Source organism: Rhincodon typus, unplaced genomic scaffold (genome assembly GCF_021869965.1).
Source record: "Rhincodon typus isolate 14 unplaced genomic scaffold, sRhiTyp1.1 hic_rhity00000377, whole genome shotgun sequence".
Lineage (NCBI taxonomy): Eukaryota > Metazoa > Chordata > Chondrichthyes > Orectolobiformes > Rhincodontidae > Rhincodon > Rhincodon typus.
In genome coordinates, this window is record NW_025966015.1 from 19706 (window position 1) to 47091 (window position 27386).

At 44.8% G+C, this 27386-nt stretch overlaps 1 protein-coding gene across 1 annotated transcript; it reads right to left on the reverse strand.

The window, feature by feature from the left end:
* Positions 1 to 10366: 10366 nt before the first annotated feature.
* On the reverse strand, positions 10367 to 25220 carry LOC109922618 (cytoskeleton-associated protein 2-like). The gene is made up of 5 exons (XM_048621280.1): positions 25209 to 25220; positions 24205 to 24363; positions 23469 to 23541; positions 14019 to 14181; positions 10367 to 10861 (listed from the first exon to the last, which is right to left on the reverse strand). Exons 1-5 carry the CDS (start codon positions 25218 to 25220, stop codon positions 10642 to 10644), a joined length of 627 nt encoding a protein of 208 aa, XP_048477237.1. The 3' UTR covers positions 10367 to 10641.
* Between the last annotated feature and the right edge of the window lie 2166 nt (positions 25221 to 27386).

Genomic DNA, 27386 nt, shown 5'->3' on the forward strand with positions numbered 1-27386 from the left:
CTGGAGCGCCCGGAGGAAACCCCACGCAGACACGGGGAGAATGTGCAAACGCCACACAGACAGTCGCCTGAGGGTGGACTCAAACCCAGGTCCCTGGCACTGTGAGGCAGCAGCGCTAACCACTGCTCCCCCGTGCCGCAAATGTGTTCATTTGCCTGATTGGTACAAGCTCCATGTAGTTGGCAAATATCTCCTTTGCAAATCCTGACATGTTTTAACCCAAGAATTGTGGGATCGTCATTGCAATGTGGGCTGCCTACTACAGGATTGCAATTAGTATTTAAGAGTCTTTGTTTCAGTGAGGACACTTTTTTGGTCTGACTGCCTTCATATGCAAAGCTATTTAACGTGTACCAGTAACCCTAGCTAAAGCAACAACCTAAAGGGTCAATGATACTGAACAGCAATAAGTTTTGTTCAGCTTCTTGGAAAACATTGGCATTCCTCAGACATTGGTTTCAATCCATGGAATTTAGCCAAAGTCATATTTGTGATGAGCTGTGCTCGTGGTTGGTATTGCTGCCTGTGAAGCAGAGTCCATCCTGGTTTATTTCCATGTGTTAGGCTGGTGTTTAATGTTATAGTTTTGCATTGGGAATGCGGACCTCAAAGTGAAATGATAATGGTGGCTTTTATGCAGAGTTGTTTGTTGAACCCCCACATAAACAGTTAAGCTGCTTAGTGTCAGCAGAAAGAAAGAGGTGGCATGGTGGCTCAGAGATTAGCACAGCGCTAGGGGCCCAGGTTCAGTTCTATCCTTGGGGTAACTGTCTGTGTGGAGTTTGCATATTCTCCCTTTGTCTGCCAAGTTTCCTCCAAGTGTTCTGGTTTCCTCCCACAGTCCAAAGATATCTGAGCTAGATGAATTGGCCATACTGAATTGTCCAGGGATGTGCAGTCTAGGTAGAATAGCTGTGGGAAATGTAGGGCAGGGTAGGGGGAATGGGTCAGGGTGGACTGTTCTTTATGGGGGTCAGTGTGGAGTGGATGGGCTTAATGGCCTGCTTCCACACTTCCTGGGATAGCAGGACCAATGTATGAGGAAAGACTGGGATTGACTGGGCTTGTATTTGCTGGAATTTAGAAGAATGAGGGGGGAATCTCAGAAACATATAAAATCATGATGGGACTGGACAGCGAGAAGAATGTTGTTGAAGTCAAGAACTAGGGGTCACAGTCTAAGAATGAGGGGTAAGCCATTCAGGACTGAGATGAGGAAGAATTTCTACACTCAGAGAGTCGTGAACCTGTGGAATTCTCTCCCACAGGAAGCTGTTGGGGCCCAGTTCGTTAGATATATTCTAGAGGGAGCTGGATGTGGCCCTTATGGCTAAAGGGATCAAGGGTCATGGGGAGAGGACAGGAATGGGAGACTGAGATTGTGTGATCAGCCATTGATGGTATTGAATGATGGTGTAAGTTCAAAGGGCTAAATAGCCTACTCCTGCACCTATTTTCTATGTTTCTAGGGATTCTATGATTCTAAACTACTATGGGTGGTGAAGTTTCAAAACAAAGCCATAAACTTCTGGAAATACTCAACAGTGCAGGCAGAAGTTTGAGGAAACAATGTTTGGTTCATCAGCCTATGAAATCCATGGGTGGCCTGAGGAAGGGGTCTTTATTGCTGACTATTCCTTCTCATTTTGAATTGTATTTCTTGGGTACTTGTGATTTGCCTGAAGATATATCTTTGAATCTTCAGAAGGGTGTTTGAGGACTAGGAACAGTTAGTTCCAGGCGGATTAGTTCTGGCAAGATGGCGGCAGGATAAGTTGCTCGGTTCGGAGCTCCATTCTGCTGCCAGTTCTCTTTCTCGTTCTTTCTTTGTCCTTCCTTTTTTGTCTCTCCCTTCTTCTCTCTCCCTCTGAAGTAATTCTATCCCCACCCCTTTTAACCACCTATCTAAGGCATCGGGAAGGAGCCGGGTCGCACCGGGAACCGCATGGCAGGAGCTTAACGTGCAGGTTGTGTCCTGCGGCGACAGCGAATCGAGTGTGGGCCGGAATGACGGTGGTGGGTCAAGAGTGGGTTGGCGAGAGCATGCCAGAGAGGCAGCCCAGAGCGAGACACCGGCAGTGGCAGGTGTGGGCTGGAAATCCCCGGAGCGGGTCTGCAGCAGCGGAAAGGAAAGTTAGCCTCTCTTAAGTTATCGTTTGTTTCTTATCTTATTCTATGTTAATGTGAACGGCGCCATGTATGCACGGTGAAGGTACACACTTTTCACTGTATTTTTACATTGAATACACGTGACAGTAAATGATTCAATTCAATTCCATTCAAGAGGAAAGCTAGTCAGAGGTTGAGGGGTGACCTTATAGAGGTTTATAAAATCACGAGGGGCATTGATAAGGTGAATAGCCAAGGTCTTTTCCCTAGGGTGTGGGAGTTCAAAACTAGAGGGCACCTCCTCCTGGGCTGTTAGGGAAGAGCAACAAATGCTGGTTCAGCCAGAGAAAGACTAAAAGCAAACAAGTGATTTCAGTCACTCTGTCTCCTTCAGCTATCTGGAAACTCTGGAAGTCCCTCCCTTTCTTCGTTTAAGACCCTCCTTTAAAACTCTTGTACTCCAATCTTCCAAGGACTTTGATGACCACGCAGCTCCATCTGAACTTGCCTTTCAGGTTTCCAGTCTGTCTGCTTATCAACTGCAGCACAACTAAATCTCCATCCCCGCAAGTTTGATGAGGACACACCTGCTGCATTACCAAAATTGTTACAGAGGTAGTAGGAACTGCCGATGCTGGAGAATCTGAGATAACAAGGTGTAGAGCTGGATGAACACATCAGGCCAAGCAGCATCAGAGGAGCAGGAAAGCTGACGTTTCGGGTCTGGACCCTTCTTCATTTTCTGAAGCTGTTTACTGGGCTTAGCTCAGTTGGCTGGCCAGCTGGTTTAGTGCAGGATTCAAACACTGACTAATGTTCCCTTCTCAGCCTCTCCCTTCACCTGACGTGTGGTGACTCTCAGATTAAACCACCACCAGACTTGAATGAGAGGACAATCCTGTAGTACTATGGCGACGTTGTACGTTCACATGGAGAAGATGTTTCAAGATCACATCTTATTTGGAGCCATGAGATATGATGTTACCATGACTTAGCTCCTTTCGCTCTGCCCAGTAGCTATGCTTGGAGTAAAAATGCAATTCTTTTGATTGGAATCACAGGAAGAGGAATGGGGATAGGCCATAATCTTACAGACTTCACCAGAGACTGGTCCCTGTCCTGGCCGCCGATGAGCTCTATCTCCCTATTTCTGTCTCGGGTCATCTGCAGTGCTCCAGTGAGGTTCAATGCAAGCTGGAGAAGCGGCATCTCATTTTACGCTTGGGGGACTCTGCAGCCTTTCTGGACTCAATATTGAGATCAATAATGTTAGAACCTGAACACCTTCTTTCACATCTTTTACCTAACACCCCAACCCAATTGGGACCTGTCACAATATGGGCTGCTTTTAGCACAGCCAACCCATTTTCACCCACTTACAGCCCCCATGATCAGCTTTTCTTCCTCCCTGGCTTACTATTTTCCATCCTTTTGTCTGCCCAACTCTCTTCCCATCTCTACCTATTGCTTACTCCTTTGCTTCCTCTCTATTCTCATCTTCAGCACATTTATCACTGTTTCCTAGCCGCCGTAGTTATCTCTGCTTTCTCTCTCCACAGGTGCTGCCAGACCAGTTGAGTTTCTGCAGCAACTTCTATTGATTTGTAGAGGAATCTCCTTTGATCTCTTCCTTTCAATGAAGTGACAGAAAAGAGAGTGGTGATTATACTGACGGACTGCAAGGGAACATTGTAATATGCAGTTGCAAGGGATTATTACATTTGATTGTTCCAAAATTTTAGTTTCATTCAACACTGCCTACTAACTAGAGCAGAACTTAGAGTCATCGTGTCATAGAAATCTACAGGCAGTGAGATTTCCCACTAGCCTCCAGGAGAAAACATTTTTCCTCACATCGTCTCTAAACCTCCTGCCCCTTCCCTTAAATCTATGCCCACCCCGCTCTCCTTGTCATTAATTCTTCCATTGGGAGGAAAAGTTCCTTCCTGTCTATCCTATTTCCACCCCTCATCATTTTATCCATCTCAATCATGTCCCCTCTCAATCTCCTCTGCTCTAAGGAAAACAACCCCCCAGTCTGTCCCAATCTCCTTTCAAGAACTGAAACTCTCCAGCCCCCACAAGGCAACATCCTGGTAAATCTCCCTCTGCCTCCTCTCCCAGTGCTATCACATCCCTCCTATAATGTGGATTCTAGAACTTGCACACAATACTCTCGCTGTGTGGCCTAACCGATGTTTTATGTACACTTCCCAGCCAAACCTCCCTGCTCTTAAACTCTGAGCCTTGGTTAATGAAGGTAAGTATCCCATAATCCTTCTGAACCACTCTATCCCCCGTCCCGCTACCTTAAGGGACAGGGGTACATGCACAGCAAGATCCCTCTGATCCTTGGTGCTTCCCAGGGTCCTACCATCCATCCAGTGTTCCCTCGCCTTGTTTGTCCTGCCCAAGTGCATCATCTCACACTTATCCTGAATTCTACTTACCACCAAATTGCCCATCCAACCAGCCCATCTCTACCCTCCCGTAATCAAAGGCTATCCTCCTCACTATTTACCACCCCACCAATTTTTATATCATCTGCAAACTTATTGATCAACCCTCCTACATTCAAATCTAAATCATTTATATAAACCACAAGCAGCAAGGGGAACCCAACACTGACCCTTGTGGAACCCCACTGGAACCCTACTGGACACAGGCTTCCAGTCAGAAAAACACACCTCGACCACCACCCTCTACTTCCTGCTGGCTCAGTCAATTCTGGATCTAAATTATCAAATTTCCTTGGATCCCATGGGCTTTTTCTTTCGCTATCAGTCTTCCAAGCAGGACCTTATCGAGAGCTTTGCCAAGTGCGCTACATCAAAAGCATTGCGCTGATCCATTGCAAGGTGTTCAATAGGTCACACAAAAATTGTTCAGGGAGTCACTGAACAGCAGTTCTGTGGTCATGGTTAGTCAGAGTTAGAGACAGATGTAATCCCCTCGCAGACAGAGTTGTACTGTTGGGAAGGCAAATGGCGTCTACATAGAGCTCAGGAGCACTGAGATGACTCTGTGCTTTAGAACTCAGGGAGAAGTTCTAGGTGATAGCAGCAAGTATTTACCCTCTCCTGATCCCCAGTTCTAGATTCCTGCAGGGAAGCAAGCATTGTGTCAGCGTTTTCTTGTCAGAACCAGCGTTTTCTTGTTTGGTCCAACCAGTCCATGCTGAGCATAATCCTAAACTAAACTAGTCCCCACCTGCTTGCTGCTGGCCCACATCCATCCAAACATTTCTTATTCACGTACATATCCAAATGTCCTTTAAACGTTGTAATTGTGCCCACATCTACCACTTCCTCAGGAAGTTCATACCGCACGCAAACCACCCTTTGTGTAAAAAGATTGCCCCTCGTGCCTTTTTTAAATCTAATATCTTTCGAGGAGGTTACCTCTCATTCTTCTAATGGGAAAAGGCCCACATTGGTCAACCTTGGCTCAAAAGACAGCCTCCTCCATCTATCGAATGAAGGTATTGAGCCTTTTTTTGACCAGCCTTTGGTACAAATGTATCCCTCCTTACGTAAGGAGATCAAAGATGTGCACAGTGTTCCAGATTTGCCAGCGAGTTCCTCCAAAGATGCAGGACACACTAGAAACTCACTGGAGGTTTCAGTTTCCAAATGATCAGTTCTAGCTTCTTGCCTATTCCAAACCAAGTCTATGTGTGAGTTTGTGGGGAACCAGAGATGGCTTGTACAGTTTCACCATCCCAAGGGAAGGGATTATACCCCATCATGTCCTGGTACTAAACTAGCTCACATTGCGCTGAAAATGTACTTTACTGTGTCCATAGACTTGTGATGAGGGTTTCTGCCTCTCCCAGCCTTACAGGCGGTGAGTTCCAGATTCCCACCAGCCTCTGGGGGAAGGGGGGACATATTTTTCTTCACGTCCCCTCTAAACCTCCTGCCCTTTCCCTTAAATCTATGCTCCCAATCACTGATCAAGGGGAAAAGTTCCTTCCTGTCTATCCTATCTCCACCCCTCATCATTTTATCCATCTCAATCATGTCCCCTCTCAATCTCCTCTGCTCTAAGGAAAACAACCCCTCACTCTGTCCCAATCTCCTTTCAAGAACTGAAACTCTCCAGCCCCCACAAGGCAACATCCTGGTAAATCTCCCTCTGCCTCCTCTCCCAGTGCTATCACATCCCTCCTGTAATGTGGGTTCCAGAACTGCACACAGTTCTCTTGCTGTGTGGCTTAACTGATGTTTTATATACAGTTTTCAGCATAATATCCCTGCTATTAAAATGTTTGCAGTGAACTTTCTTTGTTCTTTATTCTTTTCACCTTGTGACGCACAGTGGGTTCAGAAATCACATCTTCTTTGTATTAGAAAAGTGTCTGCATTAACATTTGGTTGCTGACATTTCAATTCTAGACACCACAAAGTAGATTTCTAGGAATCTTTACATCTGCAGTTTTTCAATCCTCATTTTGTTTTGAGTCACTGACATTGCGGAAGTAAAAGCATTCTGGTCTCTAAACAGCTAATTAGTGACAAATTGCATAGACATTAGCAATTTCCACACAGTTGTAGCACGCACCCTTGACAGTATTATTTCAAAGTTGCTTAATGTAGCTGGATTCAGATCTCAACCTATTTCTTGACTTCTGAGATGATCAGATTGCTCATTAAATGAGCCTTACTTTGTACACACATAATTTTCCAAATTTATTGCACTGCTTTCATTCGAAATATTGCTATTCAGCAGAGCACTTGATTTGTTTTTTTTGTGCGATTTGAGTTTTGCCGGCTGGGCCCAGAATTTATTGTCTGTCCCTGGCTGCCCTCTTGAGAATGTGGTGGTGAGCTGCCTTCTTAAACTGCTGCAGTCCACGTGCTGTAAATAGCCTGACAATCCCTGTGAACTGATGTGTTTTGATAGCAACAAAGCGTGATGTTGTCTCTGCTTGCAAGCCGTGTTATCCAGTTACGGTGTACCAGACGATTGGCACCAATACTTCATCCTGTTTGTTTCCAGCTCAGACAAAAATCCCCAGATACCGGTGAAAAGACTTCCTGTGTGTTCTCACAATCTATAAAACAGAAAACCCTCCTCAGACTGCAGGGGAACTCCAAGATTCAATTCATCGAGATATTTTTGGGGAAATCAGTCTTTTCCTGCACCCTGTGATCTCCTAAAACTTTTAAAAATCTTTTGCTGCAGTTGGGTTCTGAGCCCTTCCTCACACATCCTGTGCCTCCACACTGATTGTAATGAGGTCAGCCAGCTAAATTTAAGGGGGAGATAGATTTTTAATCAGGTAATGGGTTTAAGGGTGCAGGCAGAAAAGTGGAGTGGACGCCGACATGAGATCAGCCATGACAATATTGAATGGCCTACGCCTGGTCCCAGTTCTTGCTTCAAATCCAGGCCAGCCCTTCCTGATCCCTTCAAGAGAAATCAAGTCGCCATAATCTTACCAGACCATAGGGCTGCTCTCTCATTGGAGAGAGACGACTGGAGGAGTGGTTTAACCTGAGGTGTCGCCATGCCTCAGGTGAGGGGAGAGGTTGAGAAGGAGAGTCCTTCAGGGTAACCTAGCCGGTGCGTGAATTAAGCCCAAAGCCCAACTCACGCTCTGCTTCACAATCCAACCGTCCAAGTTAGCTGAACTAACAAGAGCATGGATCCAGATTAAGTGTTTGAAATGTGGAACATAACAGGATTTGAAAACAAGGCACTAGCATTCCAGAAACAACCTGAGCTCTACTCCAGAAGCACCTTTCAATCCTGTAACCATCTGTCAGCAAGCAATAACCGGCTTGAGAAAACCAAGCAGCACTCTGAAATGAAAGAGACTTTACAAGTGTCAAAGATTTATTCAGTTTCACCATGGGCTGAATCTTTCTGGCTGAGTCTGAGCTGGAGGGATTCTCGGGTCAAAGCCTATCTCATCAAACTCATTCATTCCCTATGTGGTGTCTCTCTCTCTCTCTCTGTACCCCATTTCACCGCCCTTCCTGGCTTGACCTTCCACTCTGCAGATACCTATGTATGCCACCTTTAAAAGCCCGTCTTGCACCCTCTCCGTGACACCAGCTCACTTTTTTTCTTCTCAGTGAGTTGAGTCTTTGGGATAACCTTCCTTCAGAGGCAGCAGGTGAAGAATCTTTCAACCTTTTTAAGGCAGGCGAAGATAGATTCTTGATGACTAGGGGGATGAAAGATTATCGGGGAATATGCAGGAAGGTAGAGTTGAGGTTAAAATCAGATCAGCCCACGATCTTATTGAATCGAAAGGCCGAGTGGTCTTGTTCCTCTATATGAGGCAGTGATAAGCTCACCTCACTAACACATTGAACTGAAGCTAATCACCAAGGTCTTCCAGTACTTCTAACTCATTGTCAAGATCTTTCTCACTCTTATCTCCAAACAGTTGTTCTGCCTCCTGGCCTTTCCTTTGTAATATCAGTAGCCAACTTCCCTCATGACAATTTGTTTCCACTCCTGACTTAGCAAAGTCGCAACGTTGTCTGTGACTATGATGTGTGATTCTACACTCTTTAGCAAAGAACAAGGAAAGAGAACAAAATACTAATGTAAATTAGCAAGAAACAGAAAAAAAAACACACGGTAAGAGCTTCTTCAGGTATGCAAAAGGCAAAGATTTACAAAGACAGAAGAATGTACTATAGGGAAAGACCTTGAAAGTTCCTGCTCTGGCAGTGTTTGATGGGACAGGTAGAGAACTTTATTTTCATTTCATTCAGCATTTAACCCCATGCTGTCCGTGCCCTGGGAGTGTTTGATGGGGACAGAATCAAGGGACTGAATGATTGATTTATTGTCACGTGTACCTAAGTACAGTGAAAAGCTTTGTTTACGAGCAGTACAGTCAGATCATCGTAAGCAAAGACATACAGATCATAATGTGGGAAAAAGTTGGACAGAGGCATACAGGTTATCTCACACAAGGTGTGTGTTGGACAAGATTAACATTAGCAAGATCAGCATTATTTGAAGTTAGAGAGTCCATTCATCAGTCTAATAACGGCCAGAAAGAAGCTGTTCCTGAACCTGCTGGTGTGTGTTTTCAAGCTTCTGAATATTCTGCCTGACGGAAGGGGTTGTATGAGAGCATTACCAGGTGGGATGGGTCTTTGATGATGTTGGCAGCCTTTCATGGCAGCGAGCCGTGTAAATGGAGTCCATAGATGGAAGGTTGGCTTCCGTGATGGTCTGGGCTGTGCACGCCACCTTCTGTAGTTTCTTACAGTCCTGGGTAGACCAGGCCTCATTCATGAGTAACTGAGAGTGACCACACAGGTAGAGCAAACACTTTGCAAGACAAATGTTATACTCACTTTTACCATACGAGTGCAAGAGCATAGATGCCTTGCTTCAATGGTATAGCACACTAGACCATGCCTGGAGTATTGTGTACAGTTCTGGTGCCCTTGCCTAAGGAAGGACAGAGGGAGTGCCACAGAAGCTCACCGGACTGATTCCTGGAATGTTTGGAGTGCTGTAATGAGAAGACTGGACCTATATTCTCTGGGATCTCGAAGAACGACCTGCAAACTTACAAATTTCTTAAGGGATGGACAATAGGTTTAGAGAGGACACTTCCCCAGCTGTTTGGGCTCGAATGAGGGTACAAACTCAGAATAGATAATTTAGGACTGTCATGAGATAGTTGAATCATTGGAATTCTCAACCCCGGAGAGCTGCGGAAGCCCAGTTATTAAGTCCACTGTAGTCACTGACGTAGTCTTCACTGTCCTCCCTCTCCCAATTACGGAGGAAAATTAATAGTGGGGCTGTGTTTTCATTTTTACTGCTGTCTACCAAAATGTAGCCAGATCTGCATCAACAAAGACCTTCCATTCTTTCAGTGTAACAATCTGCATGTTTTAATATCAGTCTTCTTGTATTTAATTGATGATGACACCTCAGTCTGACTTGCCACCATCTTCAATGATTCCTCCACTGCCTATACGTTGCCTGACCAGTCATGAATGAGTCACAGCATTTTTTTTCCAGTTAGATATCAGCAATACCAGCTTTCATGCCAGCACAGAATCGTTAGTCAATTGTTAGTCAGCACACTGTGACCAATGAGCGGTTTTACTCCTTTGGAAGGTGAAGAGACTGGCTAGTGTACAAGTACAAAGGGTAGGAGAAAGCACAATTACAGAGGCTGCTGGAAGAATCAAATTGAAGTGTTTAAAACTCAGTAAATCATCTGATGAGACTAGAAGGTGGGGAGAGAGAACAAGATATGAGTGACAAGTACAGGCAGAAAGACTTTTATTGTTGGAGTGCAAGATTAATATTACAGCAAAAAAAATCTTTCCAACAGATCAGAATTTGCATTTGTTGAATGATAGTGTTTGTTAACAATATACATGGGATGTTAGAGATATGGATATAGCCAAGTTTTACAATTTTAAATGACTAAAATAAGTTTATTCTGTACATTATTAATTCTTAGTAGTTATAAAAAGCTTATTTATAACAGAAGGCTGGAAATGCTGTAAGTGCATATACAAGTCCTTTAAATCTTGTTCATTCTTTCAGCAAAGCCTGGTTTTCTTGATAAACAAATGTTTCGGTCTCTTCCACAGCGAGGAGCTCATTCAGCGAGGTTACACAGCAGTCATGCTCTTTCAGCATCTCAGGATAGGAAGCAGACGCGTGTTCAATGCGTACAGATCGGCGAACCGGGGTGAGGAACTTCACGTCTTGTTTACCAACTGACCGGATTCGGTCTGCAGCTTCTTTCCCTCTGGGAAGACAGTAGCATTTTAAAAATTTAAATTTCCAAGATTATCTCAAAGGGAGTCACCAGCCAAGGGGAGAAGTTGAGGAGAACAGTCCTTCATGGTAACCTCAGCTGGCATGTGAATTGAACTCACACTGTTAGCGTCGCTCTGCGTCACAAACCAGCTAATTGTCTCCCACTGATGTCCAAGAAACATGTCACAACTGGTGTATATCCAAGACTGGAGCAGGTTAGAACACATGGGTTTGGAAACACACTACCTCAACCAAGGGATGACAACACTGATTGTGCCTTTCACAACTTCAGGATATTTTTAATAACTGTTTGCAAACAGCAGTATCCCAAAAACAATGTCATAAATAACCACATGATCTTTAATCTGTGATGCTGGTCAGTCAGGGCCAATATTTCCAGGGAGATGAAGTGTATAAGTACAGAAGGTTTGCTACAAATGTACAGGGCACTGGTAAGACCATACCTCGAGTAATGCATACACTTTTGGTCTAACGTAAAGGATATAATTGCAATTGAGGCAGCTCAGAGAAGATTCACATGGCTGATTGCTGGACTGAGGCAGTTTGTCTATATTAGAGGTTGACCCTAGACCCTTCTGAATGTCTAGTCCAAAACGTCAGCTTTCCTGCTCCCCTGATGCTGCTTGGCCTGCTGTGTTCATCCAGCTCTACACCTTGTTATCTGAGGAGAGGTTGAGCAGGTTTGGCCCATGCCTTTGGAACAAAAGGTGATTTTACTGAAACACAAAAAAGTCCTGAAGGACTTACAGGATAGATGCTGAGAGAATGTTTCTCTTGGTGGGGAGTCTAGAACTGTGAGGCATATTAGAAATGAAAGCTCTGATTTAAGATGAAGATGAGTAGCTATTTCTGTTGCTCAGTGGAATGTTCAGCTGTGGAACTCTTCCCAGAGATCCGTGGATCATCGATATCTTCTGGGCTGAGTTAAACAGATCCTCGATTCGCAGTGAAGTTGAGAATTTTATGGGGTCAAGCAAGAACATGCTGTTAAGGTTACAATCACTCAAGCCATAATCTTGGATTTTGAACTAATGGCATGTATGTTTTGGTCTGTGCATTTGAGAGTTTTAATGATTAACTGGTTGGTATTTCTGGAGACATGATATTTTTGAAAAACCAGTGAGAGACAGTGTGTCTCAGGAGTGCTAAGCAGAATTTTCATTTTGCATTTTCAGATTAAACATGAAAAGCATACGCTTGCTTGGAAGAATGAGAAATCAATGTTTTTTTGCTGAGGCTGGTGGCATGTTTTTAAGATGTGGTCAGCTTACAGCTAAAGGAAGTGTAGTCCAAAAGGTAATGGGTAACCATCAGTCAGGAGGGGTAGCAGATATGCAGTCAGAAAAGCTCTAGAGAAAAACACACTCAAGAACAGCTTTTGTGTGTTGGAAAATGGTGAGTGTTGGCTCCTCTGGGAATTGCAACCAGAGTCCATTGAACCTAGAGGGGAGCAGACCGATGGGGAAGAACAATGGTAATGGAAGACTGAATTGTGAAGATGCAGACAGGCTTTTTGAAAGCTGGAGACAAACAAGACGATGTGTTATCTCCTTGTGGCCAGGGTCAGGAATGTCAGAGGTCATAGTTCACAGTGGGACCAACTACACAAGTTGAAAGAGGGATGAGGTCCTGCAACAAGAATTTAGGAGCTGGGAAGCAGACCAAACCTAATTTTGCAGGGGAATGAGATACAGAATGGAGGTACAATATTGGGTGATGAACAGGCAAATTTAAAAGAAAAGCCAAGCCAGTCTGGCAGGTAGAGCGAATACAGTCAATTAAGACATGAAGGAGCTCAGCAAGGTTGCATGATATTTATTGAAGGCAAGGAGTCTTGGAGAAGGCAGATAGGTTGAGGATGCTGATCAACATGGGGGATGTGACATAATTGACACAGAGCTATGGTCAAGGGAGGGATAGGACTAGTAGTTCAATATTCTGGGATATAGAATCGTCAGGCGAGACAGGAAGGGGTGTAAAGAGTAGGTGTTGCAATATTGAACAAGGAGTCAATTACTGAAACAAGGAGGGATGCTATCTTAGGAAACTCCTCAATTGTAGGTAGGATTTAAAATAAAAAGGAGGCAATCACACTTTTGACTGCTGAACCCCAAACAGTCAGAGAGAGAGGAAGAGATAAAAAGGCAGATTGTAGGCAAAATTCAGAGAAGTATAAAACAGAATAGTATGTCATTTGTTATCTAAAAGGGGAGAGAAACTTCAGAGTGCTTTAGTGCAGAGGGATCTGGGTGTCCTCGTGCATGAATCACAGAAAACATGTTTGCATAAGGAAGGCAAATGGAATTTTGCCCTTTATTGCTAAAGGAATGGAGTATAAAAGTAGGGAAGAGTTGCTGAAACTGTACACGTATTAGTGAGACCGCACCTGGAATATTGTGTGCAGTTTTGGCTCCCTTTGAGTAGGGATGTAGTTGCATTGGAGACAGTCCAGAGGATGAAGAGAGGTTCAGCAGATTATAAACTCTCTGGAGTTTATAAGAATGAGAGGAGGTCTAATTTTTAAAAAAATTCTTTCATGGGATATGGGTGCCACTGGCTGTTCCAGCATTTGTTGCCCACCTCTAATTGCCTTTGAACTGAACAACTTGCAGAAGATGCTAAACAGGATTGATAAAGGAGACACAGAGAGCACATTTCCTCATGTGGAACAATCTAGAATGGGAGGGCATATAGATTTAGGATAAGGGGTAACAGATTTAAAACAGAGATGAGGAGGAATTACTTCTCTCAAAGTGTCGTGAATCTGTGAAATGCACTCCCTCAGAGTGCAGTGCATGCCAGGACACTGAGTAAATTTAAGGAGGGTAGACAGACTTTTAATTAGTGACGGGTTGAAGGTCTACAGAGAATGTTTGGGAAAGTGGAGTTGAGGCTGAGATAAAATCAGATCATAGAATCCCTAAGAAATGGAAGCTGGACATTCAACCCATCGGGTCAACACCTACCCTCTGAAGAGCATCCCACCCAGACCCACCCCCATACCCTAATTAAAGGAATCTTTGTACAACACCATTTGCACGCTATTTCAGCAAATTTAAATGAATTGCCTCTTCCATCTCAGTTTTAAAAGTAAAACAGCTTAACAAACAGGTTTAAATCCTTACCGGTGTACTTGAGGTGTTGCAGTGACTCTGTATTTGACCACAGATGAACCATGGCCATCTGCTTTCTCACATAAAACCCTCATTGCTGTTGTGTGTGGTGTGACCGTGGCAACTGATTCTCTGAACTCGTCTGTTTCAGAACCTCCAGTTTCATTATCATTTTCTGTTAGAGAACACAATCAGTCAAAACATGAGGAAAAAGAGACAATTAAAGTTCAAAATGAGAAGAAGAGTGAAAAAGCAAGCAAATCTTGGGAAATCTTTAGAGAACACTGGTTCAGCCTGAACTGGCAGAACATTTAAACAATTACTTGCAAATTGTTGTATAGGACTTTGGTTCGACCACATTTGGAATACTGCGTACAGTTCGGGTTGCCACATTACCAAAAGGATGTGAATGCTTTGGAGAGGGTGCAGAGGAGGTTCACCAGGATGTTGCCTGGTATGGAGGGCGCTAGCTATGAAGAGGGGTTGAGTAGATTAGGATTATTTACATTAGAAAGTTGAGGGGGGACCTGATTGAGGTCTACAAAATCATGAGAGGTATAGACAGGGTGGATAGCAAGAAGGTTTTTCCCCAGATTGGGGGACTCAATTTCTAGGGGTCACGATTTCAAGGTGAGAGGGGAAAAGTTGAAGGGAGATATGCGTGGAAAGTTCTTTACGCAGAGGGTGGTGGGTGCTTGGAAATGTGTTGCCAGCGGAGGTGGTAGAGGCGGGCATAATAGTGTCATTTAAGATGTATCTAGATAGATACATGAATGGGCAGGGAGCAGAAGGATACAGATCCTTGGAAAATAGGCGACAGGTTTAGATAGAGGATCTGGATCGGCACAGGCTTGGAGGGCTGAAGGGCCTGTTCCTGTGCTGTAATTTCCTTTGTTCTACTTTAGTTCCATTTTCATAGGAGGACACACAAATAACTTCCCAAAAATGCACGGGAATTGAAAGAAATGAGCATTGGCCAAAACACAATCATGCTGGAGAAATAAATGGGACTGAAAGATGATAAATTCCTGCCTGTGAGAAGCTACATCCCAGGCAATGAAAGCAAGTGGCCATGGGGATGGTGGATGTGTTTGGCTCTCAAACTTCCAAAATTCTATAGGATCTCAAACAGCCCTGGCAGACTGTAAGTGGCAAACGTAATCCCATGACTCTCAAACAAAAGAATTAGGGAGCAGAAGTAAGCCATTTGGTTCTTTATGTTTGCTCTGCCATTCAGTATCTGATTGTACTTTGAACTCCACTTTCCCATCTATCCCGAGAGGGGCTTGGCTATCCCTGCCTAACAAGAACTTATTTACCTTGGCCTTAAAAAAATATGCAATATCCTTATACACCAGTCACAGAAAGCAAACATGCAAGTGCAACAAGCAGTCAGGAAGGCTAATGGTACATTGACCTTCATTACAGAGAGGTTGGGGTATAGGGGCAAGGCTGTCTCACAACAGCTTTCTGATTCCTTGGATGGTAGGATTGTCGAATCAGGTACGATTGGACCAACTAGGCCCATATTCACTGGAGTGGTGCGTAGTGAAACATAGGCATTCTTACTGGGCAAGGATGATGTGTCGCCTGGGGTGGGGTTGGGGATGTCACTGGTGGATATGCAAGAAAGAAAGGAATACAGTCGTTTCTGCTATAATGCATGTTCCGGCAACATGAATTGGCTATAACATGACTGACGAATTGGGGAATGGTATTTGTATAATGTAAATTTCTGTTGGCTATAACGCAATTCCATCTGTGTGTGGAAGAGTATGTATCGACATCACATGAGCATTTCACGGGCTTTGTCCTGAATACATGCAAAGTTAATGCCAAAAGAGTGACCATGTCGGCATCATGTGATCATCATGCTGTGAGTTTACACAACTCCTTTTTGTTTTGCAAATTCTGCTGTGTTATCCACAAAACATGAGGACAAGCAACAAGAATGTTAGCAAGCAGCATCCCGGTGATAAAATTGTGGGTGGTGAATGTAAAAGAAAGGCTATGACACTGGAAGAGATGCTGGATATTGTAAAGCATTTTGAATGTAATAAGAGAACACGTGATATAATTTGTGTAACAGGAATGAAGGAGTCTTCCTTGCACACCATGAGAGACAATGCAGAAAAGATTAAAGCAAGCTGTACTGCTAGAACAAGTCTGGGTGCGAGCAAATCTGTGTGGTCATGGACAAAGGAACTTGAGGAGATGGAGCAGCTAAGTGTATGTATAGAAGATCAAACGATAAAGCGATCTGGGACCACCCTTCTCACATAAAAGAGAAAGCCTTATCAATTTATGGAGATCTAACAAAAGAGGCTGAAAATCCTGCAGATGTGCCTGCCTTTAGTGCTAGCAGTGGCTAGTTTGCTGGTTTTAAGAACTGCTACGCTTTTCATAATGTAAAGTTATGTGACGAACCTGTCAGTGCAGACAAGGTGCAGACGATGGCATTTCCTCCCAAAGTAAAAAAATTAATTGCTAAAGAACGCTACAGCTTGGATCAAATTTTCAATTTGGATGAGACACATTTATCCTGGAAGCGAATGTCATCAAGAGCCTATATTTCTATGAATGGAGCACACACTCTAGTCTTTGAGGTGACAAAGGATCATATGACTGTGCTGCTGGGTGCCAAACCAGTGGAGAGTTAAACCTTAAGCCTGTGGTGGTGTACCACTCTGCCAACCCGTGAGCCTTGGAAGGTTACCTTGAGTCTACTCTAGGCGTCGACTTTCGATCAAACAAAAGAGGCTGGATGACAGGGCAAACTTTTCTGACCTTATTGTTGATGTTTTGGAAGCTGTTTTTAGAAAGTATTGCAGGAAAAGAAATTTGGATTTCAAGATTCTCCTCATCCTGGATAATGCGCCAAGCCGTCCTCCCACCATTGATGTGCTTTCTGAAAACATCAAAGTGCTGTTTCTACCCCCAAACACAACTTCTGTACTTCCACCCATGGACCAGGGTGCAGCAGCAGCTTTTAAAGCTTATTATTTAAGGTGTACATTTAAGAGGCTGATTACAGCCACTGAGGGGGATAAGGACAGTGTTCTTCCATTTTGGAAGAGCTTTAACATCAAGAATGCAATTGACATTATCGGGAGGCTTGGGGTGATGTCAGGAAAGACTGCTTGCATGCAGTTTGGCGGAATCTACTCCCAGATTTTTTTCAAGATTTTAAAGACTTTGATCCAGAGGAGCTCCCAAGGATCAAAGAAGATTGTGTTGATCTTGCAAAGGAAGTTGGATTTGAAGAAGTGGAGAGTGAGGATGTTGAAGAGCTGCCCGAGTCCCACTGTGAAGACCTCTCTACAGCTGATCTACAACAACTTGTCACTGAGGGGGAAGTGGAAGCTGGAGATGAAGTCAGGGATGCAGCACCACGAGAGCTTTCCACTTCTGTTTTGTTTTCTATCCTGAGGGAAATTGAGAAGCAGTTGCAGCTCTTAGAGGACGATGTTTACAATGCAGAACACAGCAGGGTAGCAGTTCATGGAATAAGATCTTATTTGGCACCCTGTGAACTGCTTCTTCATGAAAGAAGAAAAAGGGCAAAGCAGCAAAAACTGGATGTCTTTTTTAAGCTAAACCCCCAGACACAGTCAGAAGACAATGAACCACAGCCGCCCCCTTCTGGATTCACTACTTTTCGCTCTAACGCTGCAACCACAACTGCACCTGAAGGTGGTGACAACAGAATCTTAGAATCCCTACAGTGTGGAAACAGGCCTTTTGGCCCAACAAGTCCATACCGACCATCAGAGCATTCCCCCAGACCCATCCCCCTATAACCCATCTAATCTACACATCCCTGAACACTACAGGGCAATTTAGCACGGCCAATCCACCCTAACCTGCACATCTTTGGACTGTGGGAGGAAACCGAAGCACCCAGAGGAAACCCACACAGACATGGGGAGAATGTGCAAACTCCACACAGACAGTCATCACCTGAGGGTGGCATTGAACCCGGGTCTCTGGCGCTGTGAGGCAGCAGCGCTAACCACTGAGCCACCGTGCTGCCCCTTGATGATGATGTTCCCCAGCTCCTGCATTGACAACCTCCTCTCCCATCAACATTGACATTTTTTTCCAAGGTAAGGTTTTAAATTTACTTTTATTTCATTATTAGATATGTACTAAACATTTATTCAAACTGTGCTATCCTTTATGTTAGGCTTCGGAGTGATTTTTCAGCGATTTTGAATGATATTTTTTGGAGATCTGCCCCTCACCCTGCTTTTCCCATAGGCCCTGTCATTTCTATAGCACAATTTTCTATAACACGACGTGCAGGAATGCAACTATCGTGTTAAAGCAGAACCAAATGTAGATTTCTAGGGCACTAAAGTCTTCAAGAGACATAGACAGAGAGAGCAGGAGTATGGTGCTGATAGAGGATAAGCCAGGATTATCTTGAATGGCAGGGCAAGCTTGGTGGCCGAATGACCTACACTCACCACTATTGCTACATTTCTGTGGAGGACTGCGTCCAATTCTAGACAGTGCACTTTAGGAAGGACATGAAGGTATCAGAATAAAATGTGGAAGGAATTCATGAGAACGGTTTTAGAGATAAAGAGCTTCAGCTCCATGGATAGATTGGGGAAGCTAGGGTTTGACTTGAAGAGGACAACATTAACAGGAGATTTGATAGAGGTGTTCAAGATCATAAGGGGTCTGCAGAGCAGTTTAATTCCTAACATCAGAAAGAGATGAGAACCAGAGAACACAGGTATCAACTCTACTTCCCTACCTTTTCCCCACAACCCTTGATTGCCTTACTAATTAAAAATCTGCCAATCTCAGCCTTGAGTATACATAACAACCCAACCTCAACAGCCCTCTGTAGTAAAGAACTGCACAGCTTTAATTCCCTCCGAGAGAATTATTTAATTGTGACTTCCAAAGGGAAATTGGATAAGCATTTGAAGGATGCTTTATTTTAAGGATTACAGGGACAGTGGGACAGGATTAGCTAAATAACTCCAGGAGAGAGTTGACTGATTGATGGTCTGCATCTTGACTCCTTGGCCTGTTTTTCACCAATTTAAATTTCTGACTTGGTCTACATTACTGTCAAGTCATATTCAGGGAAAATCGGCTGCATAATCAGTAAATAAAGAACAGTGCGACATATAGTAATCTTTCAATACTACTTGGCTCGATTTTGCCTGATCTTTCCAGAGAGTTTCTGGAAGGAAACATGTTTCTTTATATCCACTTGAAAGCAAAGAAAAAAAAGAAAGCGTGCACAGAACTCCACTTGCTGCTTGTTCAGACAAACTCGAGATATGCGCTGGATACATGCAATGCGTTATTTGAGTGAACAAACAAGGAGCTGGAGTAGGCCATTTGTTGTTCATAGACAGGACCATACCAAGAGCTACAGAAAGGCCTGATGAATCTATTTGCGAAAATGTATTGTGTCAGTTTGAGCATCTGGTGTTTATTAGTTCAAATAATTGCTTCTCTTATTAGCTGTTGCCCAGTTACATTGCTGACAGACACAACACTACTGTCCAAGTCCTCTGCTCAAGTCCTATTATTCATGTTGAAACTCCAGAATGACCGTCATCATGCTATTTCGCAAAGCAGAAGGAAATGACCAAGGCTAGATTGAATCCATCTGTAACCCCTACAGACTTCTGAATAAAGTTCACCGAAACCCACTTGGAACAGGATCAGAGTTCCTCCACAGAGCACTTACAAATACTCACTGTGGTGCCCTTGCCTCCACACAGTCACAAAAAGTTAACTCTGTTGAAAGGTGATAAAAGATTGTCGAATGGAAACCTTAGCAAGTTGCCCGCGTTTGCATTACAGAATTATAGTCATACAGGCAGTTACACAGAAGAGGCTGTTTGACCTCTTGACTAATTCACATTCATCTCGCTTCCCAGCATTTAGCTCACAGCCTTGAATGTTATGACATTTTAAGTGCTTATCTATGTACTTTTTAAAAATTACCCACCTTAACTATCCTACCACTTCTTTCAGAGCTGGAATCTGATTTGTATGGATGGTCTAATCTTCGTCTAGCAATAACACAGTGAAATGTGTGTATAATACAGAAAAGAAAGGGGTTCCATAGGAAACAAAATGATTTAGCTCCTGAACAATTTATTGCTCAAGACAGAGAGTGGTCATCCAGCCAGTCACATCTGTGCCAGATGATAAACAGCTACTTACCCAAAGCCTAATTTCTAGCTTCTTGGTCTGTAGCCCTACAGGTTACAACATCTGAAGTACAAATCTAAGTGTTGCTTAAATATGAGGAAACTTTCTGCCCTGATTACGGTTTCAGCAGAGTCTGGGACCTACCACCCAAAAATGTTTCTTAACCTCCCTTTAGTCCTTCTATCAATCACTTCAAATCTACAGCCCCCTAGTTACTGGCCCTTTAACTAATTGAAATACATCCTTCTCTATCTAGACATTTCAGTATTTTTATGCACTCAATTAAACCTCCTCTCAGCCAGTCTGCTCCAAAGAGAAACCAAGCCAATCCAGTATCTCAAAAGAACAATTTATTTTATTCATTTAGGGATATGGGTGTCATTGGCTGGGTCTAGCATTTATTGCCCCCCCCACCTCAAATTGCCCCCCTTTGAGAAAGTGGGGGTGAACCACTGCAGTCCATGTGTAAGGACCCCCACACGGTGCCCTCAGGGAGGGAGTTCCAGGATTCTGACCCAGTGACACTGAAGGAACGGCTGATATATTTCCAAGTCGGGGACGGTGAGGGGCTCGGAGGGTGAACTTGCAGGGGGTGGTGTTCCCATGTATCTGCTGTCCTTGTCCTTCTGGATGGAAGTGGGTCGTGGGTTTGGAAGGTGCTGTCTAAGGAGCCTTGGTGAGTTGCTGCAGTGCATCTTGTAGATGGTACACACTGCTGCTACTGAACGTCGGTGGTGGGGGGAGTGGGATGTTTGGGTGTGGTGCCAATCGAGGGGGGCCTGCTTTGACCCTGGATGGTGTCGAGCTTCTTGAGTGTTGTTGGCGCTACCCCCATTCAGGGCAAGTGGGGAGTATTCCATCACACTCCTGACTTGTGCCTTGTCGATGTTGGGACAGGCTTTAGGTAGTCAGAAGGGGAGTTACTCGCTGCAGGATTCCCAGCCTCTGACCTGCTCTTGTGGCCGCTGTGTTTATGTGGTATGTCCAGTTGAGTCTCTGGTCAATGGTAACTCCCAGGATATTGATAATGGGGAGATTCAATGATGGTAACACCATTGAATGTCATTGGGCAGTCGTTAGGTTGTCTGTAATCGGTGATGTTCATAGTCTGGTATTTGTGTGAAGCAAATGTTAATTGCCACTTGTCAGTCCAAGCCTGGATGTTGTCTGGATCTTGTTGCATTTAAACATGCACTGCATCTGTACCTGTATCGAATAACTTGCAAATAGTGCTGAACATTGTGTAATTATTGGTGAACATCCCCACTTCTGGCCTTATGATGGAGAGAAGGTCATTGATGAAGCAGCTGAAGATGGTTGGGCCTAGGACACTACGCTGAGGAACTCCTGCAGAAATGTGCTGGAGCTGAGATGACTGACCTCCAACAACCACAACCATCTTCCTCTGTACCCGGTATGACTCTAACCACTAGGGAGTTTGCCCCCTGATACCCATTGATTCCAGTTTTGCTAGGGCTCCATAATGCCACACTCAGTCAAATGCAGACTGTATGTCAAGGGCTGTCACTCTCACCTCACCTCTGGAATTCAACACTTTTGTCCATGTTTGAGCCAAGGCTGTAATGAGGTCAGGAGCTGAGTGGCCCTGGCGGAACCCAAACTGGGCGTCACTGAGCAGGTTATTGCTGAGTAGGTGCTGCTTGATAGCTCTGTTAGTGACACCTTCCATCACTTTACTGATGGTCGAGAGGAGACTGATGGGGCAGTAATTGGCGGGTTGGATTTGTCCTGCTTTTCATGTACAGGACATATCCCACTTTGTCGGATAGAAACCAGTGCTGTAACTGTACTGGAACAGCTTGGCTGGGGTGGGGGGGGTGGGGGTGGGGCGGGGGGGGGGTGGGGGTGGGGGCGCGGCAAGTTCTGGGGCACAAGTCTTCAGTACTATTGGCAGAATGTTGTCAGGGCCTGCAGCCTTTGCGGTATCCAGTGTCTCCAAATGTTTCTTAAGGTCACGTAGAGCAAATCGAATTGGCTGAAGACTGGTATCTGTAATGCTGGGGACCACTGGAGCAGACCGAGATGGATTATCCACTCGGCACTTCTGGCTGAAGATTGTTGCTTCAGCCTTATGTTTTGCAGTGATGTGCTGGGCTCTTCCATCATTGAGGATGGGGATATTTGTGGAGCCTACTCCTCCAGTGAGTTATTTATTTGTCCACCACCATTCACAACTGGATGTGGCAGGACTGCAGAGCTTAGATCTGATCCACTGTTTGTGGGATCGCTTAGCTCTGTCTGTCACTTGCTGTTTATGCTGTTTGCTGTGCAAGTAGTGTTGTTTGGTGGCTTCACCAGGTTGATACCTCATCTTTGAGTATGCATGGTACTGCTCCTGCACTCTTCATTGAACCAGGGTTGATCCCCTGGCTTGATGGTAATGGTTGAGTGGGGGATATGCCGGGCCATGAGATTACAGATTGTGCTGGAGTACAACTCTGCTGCTGTTGATGGCCCACAGCGTCTCGTGGATACCTAGTCTTGAGTTGCTTGGTCTTTTTAAATCACCATGTTTACTGACCTCCAATTTTAACCTGCAGACTTGTTTGCTCATGTCAAACTCTTTCAGTTTGGTTTGTCCCCTGGCCACATCTTTTACTTACAATGATTTTATCTACTTAGCTGCCAGAACATTGATACTGACCCAATCCTTCCAGCAGTCTTGTGCAGTTTCTCTGTCCGTCTCGCTCACTCTCCTCCCCCAACACCCCCATCCTGACCAGAAGCTGTATCCAGCACCACAGCTACAGCCACACATCCAACTGCACTAAGCTCCTATTTCTTCCATGGATTCCTAAACAACTGCATTCAAGCACTTTCTAGCCATTGATACTGACATAGCCTATGCTCACTGGCCAGTTATCCTCTCCACTTCAGACTGCTTTGCAGATGCCCAGGCGACTTGGCATTGAAGAAGCAGTGTACCAGCCTATTGCCACGTGTGTGGCCACAGAATCACCTATCTTCTTTACTGACCTCCTTAAAAACGGCATAGTCCAGCCTGTGTTGAATATCCCAGAGAAACCACCTCCCTCACCATTATTCAGAATGGAATACTGGCTTACACCTCCCTGGACAGCAGAAATTCAAACTCCATATTTTAGATGTGCCTCTATGCCACGACCCCACGGCAATTTCTAAAAAGAGAAGGACAATATTTCTAAAATCGCTTTCTTTGAAGAAGTGGCCCACTGCTAAAAACAGACAGTAATTCTTTTGGTTTGAAGTGCGGTTTTATTGCTGTGGATTTACCTGCACAAGCTGGTCGAGTGTTTGCATTCTTCACGAGGGTTTCGACAAGTGCAGATCGCAACTCTTCAACAGGCTGAAATAGTTAGCAGAATTTGTTTTGGCAATGTAACTGATGGAACCTGAAAGGTGGTGAATTTTAACAATAAAAGGTGGTGATGAATCAGCAACAGTGGAAATCTGTTGCTTGAAGTATCTGTGAGCAGATTCATTCTGCAAAACGTGCGAGGAAAAGCTATTTTCTCAGCCTCCACCTGCAACATTTACCAAAGTTCCACAAGGGAAAATTTGCTTTTTCAGGGTCAGCTTGGTTTTCAACAGTAATTGTCACTCAGTTATAAGTCAGTGAACAATCTTTAACTTTTATTGTGCCTGTATGTGACTGGAAAAGTAGACGTGCTTACCGAATCAGCTGACTTCACACATGGCTAGCTCAGGCATTTTGTGGGAGAGGTGTGGGTACAAAGGCCACAGCTTGGCAGAGCAGTGACTAGCAAATTGTAACCTCAGGATTGCTATCTTAAGGCACACCTGCACAAAATGCAGAAGAGACAGTGGGATTCGGAGGGTGAACAGGGGCAAGGTGCCACAAACTCAGGACCACTAATTGTGTTTTAGTCAGCATTCTTTCGAATGACCACATGTACAATCTGAAGTCACAGGCATTTCTAAAAGTACAGGCAAATGATAAAATTAAATTTCAAGAGCCTGGCCTGCTGAATCATCTTTAGTCACTTACCTCTGCCCCATTGTGAACTGCCTGCTCAAACAGAGCTATGACAGCCTCCATTGGGCCAGTGATTTCCAGCAGGCGGGCTTGACAGATCCAGTACTTGGCAAACTTCTCACCATCCGGAACAGCCTGCAGTGCTGCAGACACTTGCTCAGGAGGGGAGCCCTGAAGGCAAACAAAGCAAAATGATGAAATCTGCCCATTTCAACACTGATCGGAGGACAGACAATAATCTATCCAACTGTCCATCTGTGAAGAACAAGCAGTATATCCACCATTCACAAAAAACTCAAATCACAAGGACTGGGCGATGGTCCCTCTTCCCAGTACTGTCACAGACCGATGTATCTGCCACAGGCAAGTTGGTAAGAATGCTGTTAAATATGTTTTTCTCTCTTGTTGGTTCCCTCACTACCTGCCACAGATCCAGTCCATCATTAATATCCTTCAGGACTCGATCAGCTCTGTCAGTACTGGTGCTACTAATGCCCATTTCCCAGCACTTGGCCCACAGCCTTGGCATGGCGAGTGCCCACCTAAATCCTTCTTCAATGGGATGAGGGTTTCTGCCTCTCCCACCCTTACAGGCAGTGAGTTCCAGATTCCCCACCAGCCTCTGGGGGAAAACATTTTTCCTCCCGTCCCCCTCTAAACCTCCTGCGCCTTCCCTTAAATCTATGCCCCTCCATTCCAAGTCATTGATCCCTTCATCATGGGGAAAAGTTCCTTCCTGTCTACCCCTCATCATTTTAGAACATAGAACTGTCCAGCGCAGGAACAGGCCCTTCGGCCCACAATGTTGTGCCAAACATGACACCAAATTAAACTAATCCTTTCTGCCTGCCCTTGGTCCATGTCCCTCTATTTCTTGCCTATTCATGTGTTTATCTAAAAGCCCCTTAAACACCCCTATCGTATCTGTCTCCACCACCATCCCTGGCAACGCATTCCAGACTCCTACCACTCTGTGTAAAAAAACCCTCACATCTCCTTTGAACTTTGCCCCTCACCTTTAAGTGCATGCCCACTAGTTTTAGACATTTGAACTCTGGGAAAAAGATTCTGACTGTCAAACCCATCTATGCATCACATAATTTTATAGACTTCTATCAAGTCTCCCCTCAGCCTCCTCCGCTCCAGAGAAAATAACTGGATTTGTTCTAGCCTCTCCCCTCTAATCCAGGCAGCATCCTGGTAACCTCTTCTGCACCCTCTCCAAAGCCTCCACATCCTTCATGTAATGTGGCGGCCAGAATTGAACACATTACTCTGAGTGCGGCTGAACCAAAGTCTTATAAAGCTGCAACATGACACCCTGACTCTTGTACGCAATTCCCTGACCAATAAAGGCAAGCATGCCATACACCTTCTTTACCACTCTATTTACTTGCATGGCCACTTTCAGGGAGCTATGGACTTGATCCTCTGTACATCAAAGCTGTTCAGGGTCCTGCCATTAACTGTATACTTTGCCTTAACATTTGATCTCCCAAATTGCAGCACCTCACACTTACCCGGATTAAACTCCATCTGTCATTTCTCCGCAGATATCTGCAACTGATCTGCCCATTGTATCCTTTGACAACCTTCTATACTATCCACAACTGTACCAATCTACCAATCTTTGTATTGTCTGCAAACTTACTAAGCCCTCACATCTACATTTTCATCCAAGTCATTTATCACAATTTATCACAAACAGCAGAGATCCTAGTAGAGATCCCTGTGGAATACCACTAATCGCAGACTGAGAATCACTCTTCCACCACTACCGTCTGCCTTCTACGGACAAGCCAATTATCAATCCATGCAGATTTATCCATCTCAATCATGCCTCCCTCTCAATCCCACCACCCCTGTCAATCTCCTCTGCTCTAAGGAAAACAACCCCAGTCTGTCCAATCTCTCTTCAACAACTGATACTCTCCAGCCCCCATAAGGTAACAGCCTGGTAAATCTCCCTCTGCCCCCTCTCCCAGTGCTATCACATCTCTCCTATAAGGTGGATTCCAGACCTGTACACAATACCCTCGCTGTGTGGCTTAACTGGCATTTTATTCACAGTTCCCAGCCAAACCTCCCTGCTCATAAACTTATACCTTGGTTAATAAAGGCATGTATCCAATAATCCTTCTGAACCACTCTAACCCCCCGTCCCACTACCTTAAGGGACCAGGGTACATGCACAGCAAGATCCCTGTGATCCTTGGTGCTTCCCGACATTCTACTGCCCATCCAGTATTCCCTTGCCTGGTTTGTCCCATCCAAGTGCACCACCTCACATTTATCCAGGTCGAATTCTATTTGCCACTGACCACCAGTCTATATCCTCCTGTAGTTGAAGGCTATGCTCTTCATTGCTTACTACCCCACCATCTGCAAACTTACTGATCAACCCCCCATATATTCAAGTCTAAATACAAACCACAAACAGCAAGGGGGTCCCAACACTGATCCCTGCAGAATCCCATTGGACGCAGGCTTAAAGTCACAATCACTCCTCTTTCATTGCTCAGCCAATTCGGGATCCAACTACCCAACTTTCTGTGGATCCCACGGGCTGTCACCTTCACTATGAGTGCCCCATGCAGGACCTTACCAAAGCCTTGCTGAAGTCCAAGTAGACTACATAGTGGGATTTGAACCTGGATGCCCAGAACATTACTGGGTCTCTGTGTCTAGTTAGCCTGGGGAGAATACCACTACACTAACAGCCCGTCCACCATGAGGAAGGTGAACAGATTTCCCTCGGTCAAGTGCTTCGTCTTGTCTGCAGAAATGGCTGACCTCCAAGATCCATTTAACTGCGTGATCTCAAGATTAAGTTCTATCTGCCCACGCCTTACCCTCGAGCCTCACTCTGTCCTCATATCCTTTCCTCAGCCTCCATCAACTCTCACCCACTCTACAAATCCGTCTCCACACACCAGCCTAAATCCCACTCCCTATGCGCTTCCAAGACCCCGCGTCCAGCCTCATGTCATCTATGGTTCTCGATCTTTCCACCACCAGTGAACGTTGCTGTCTATCTACTGTCCAGACCCCTTTTTGGATACAAACCGAAAGAACTGCGGGTGCTGTAAATCAGGAACAAAAACAAAGTTGCTGGAATAGCTCAGCAGGTCTGGCAGCATCTGTGAAGGAAAAAACAGAGTTAACGTTTCGGGTCCGGTGTCCCTTCCTCAGAA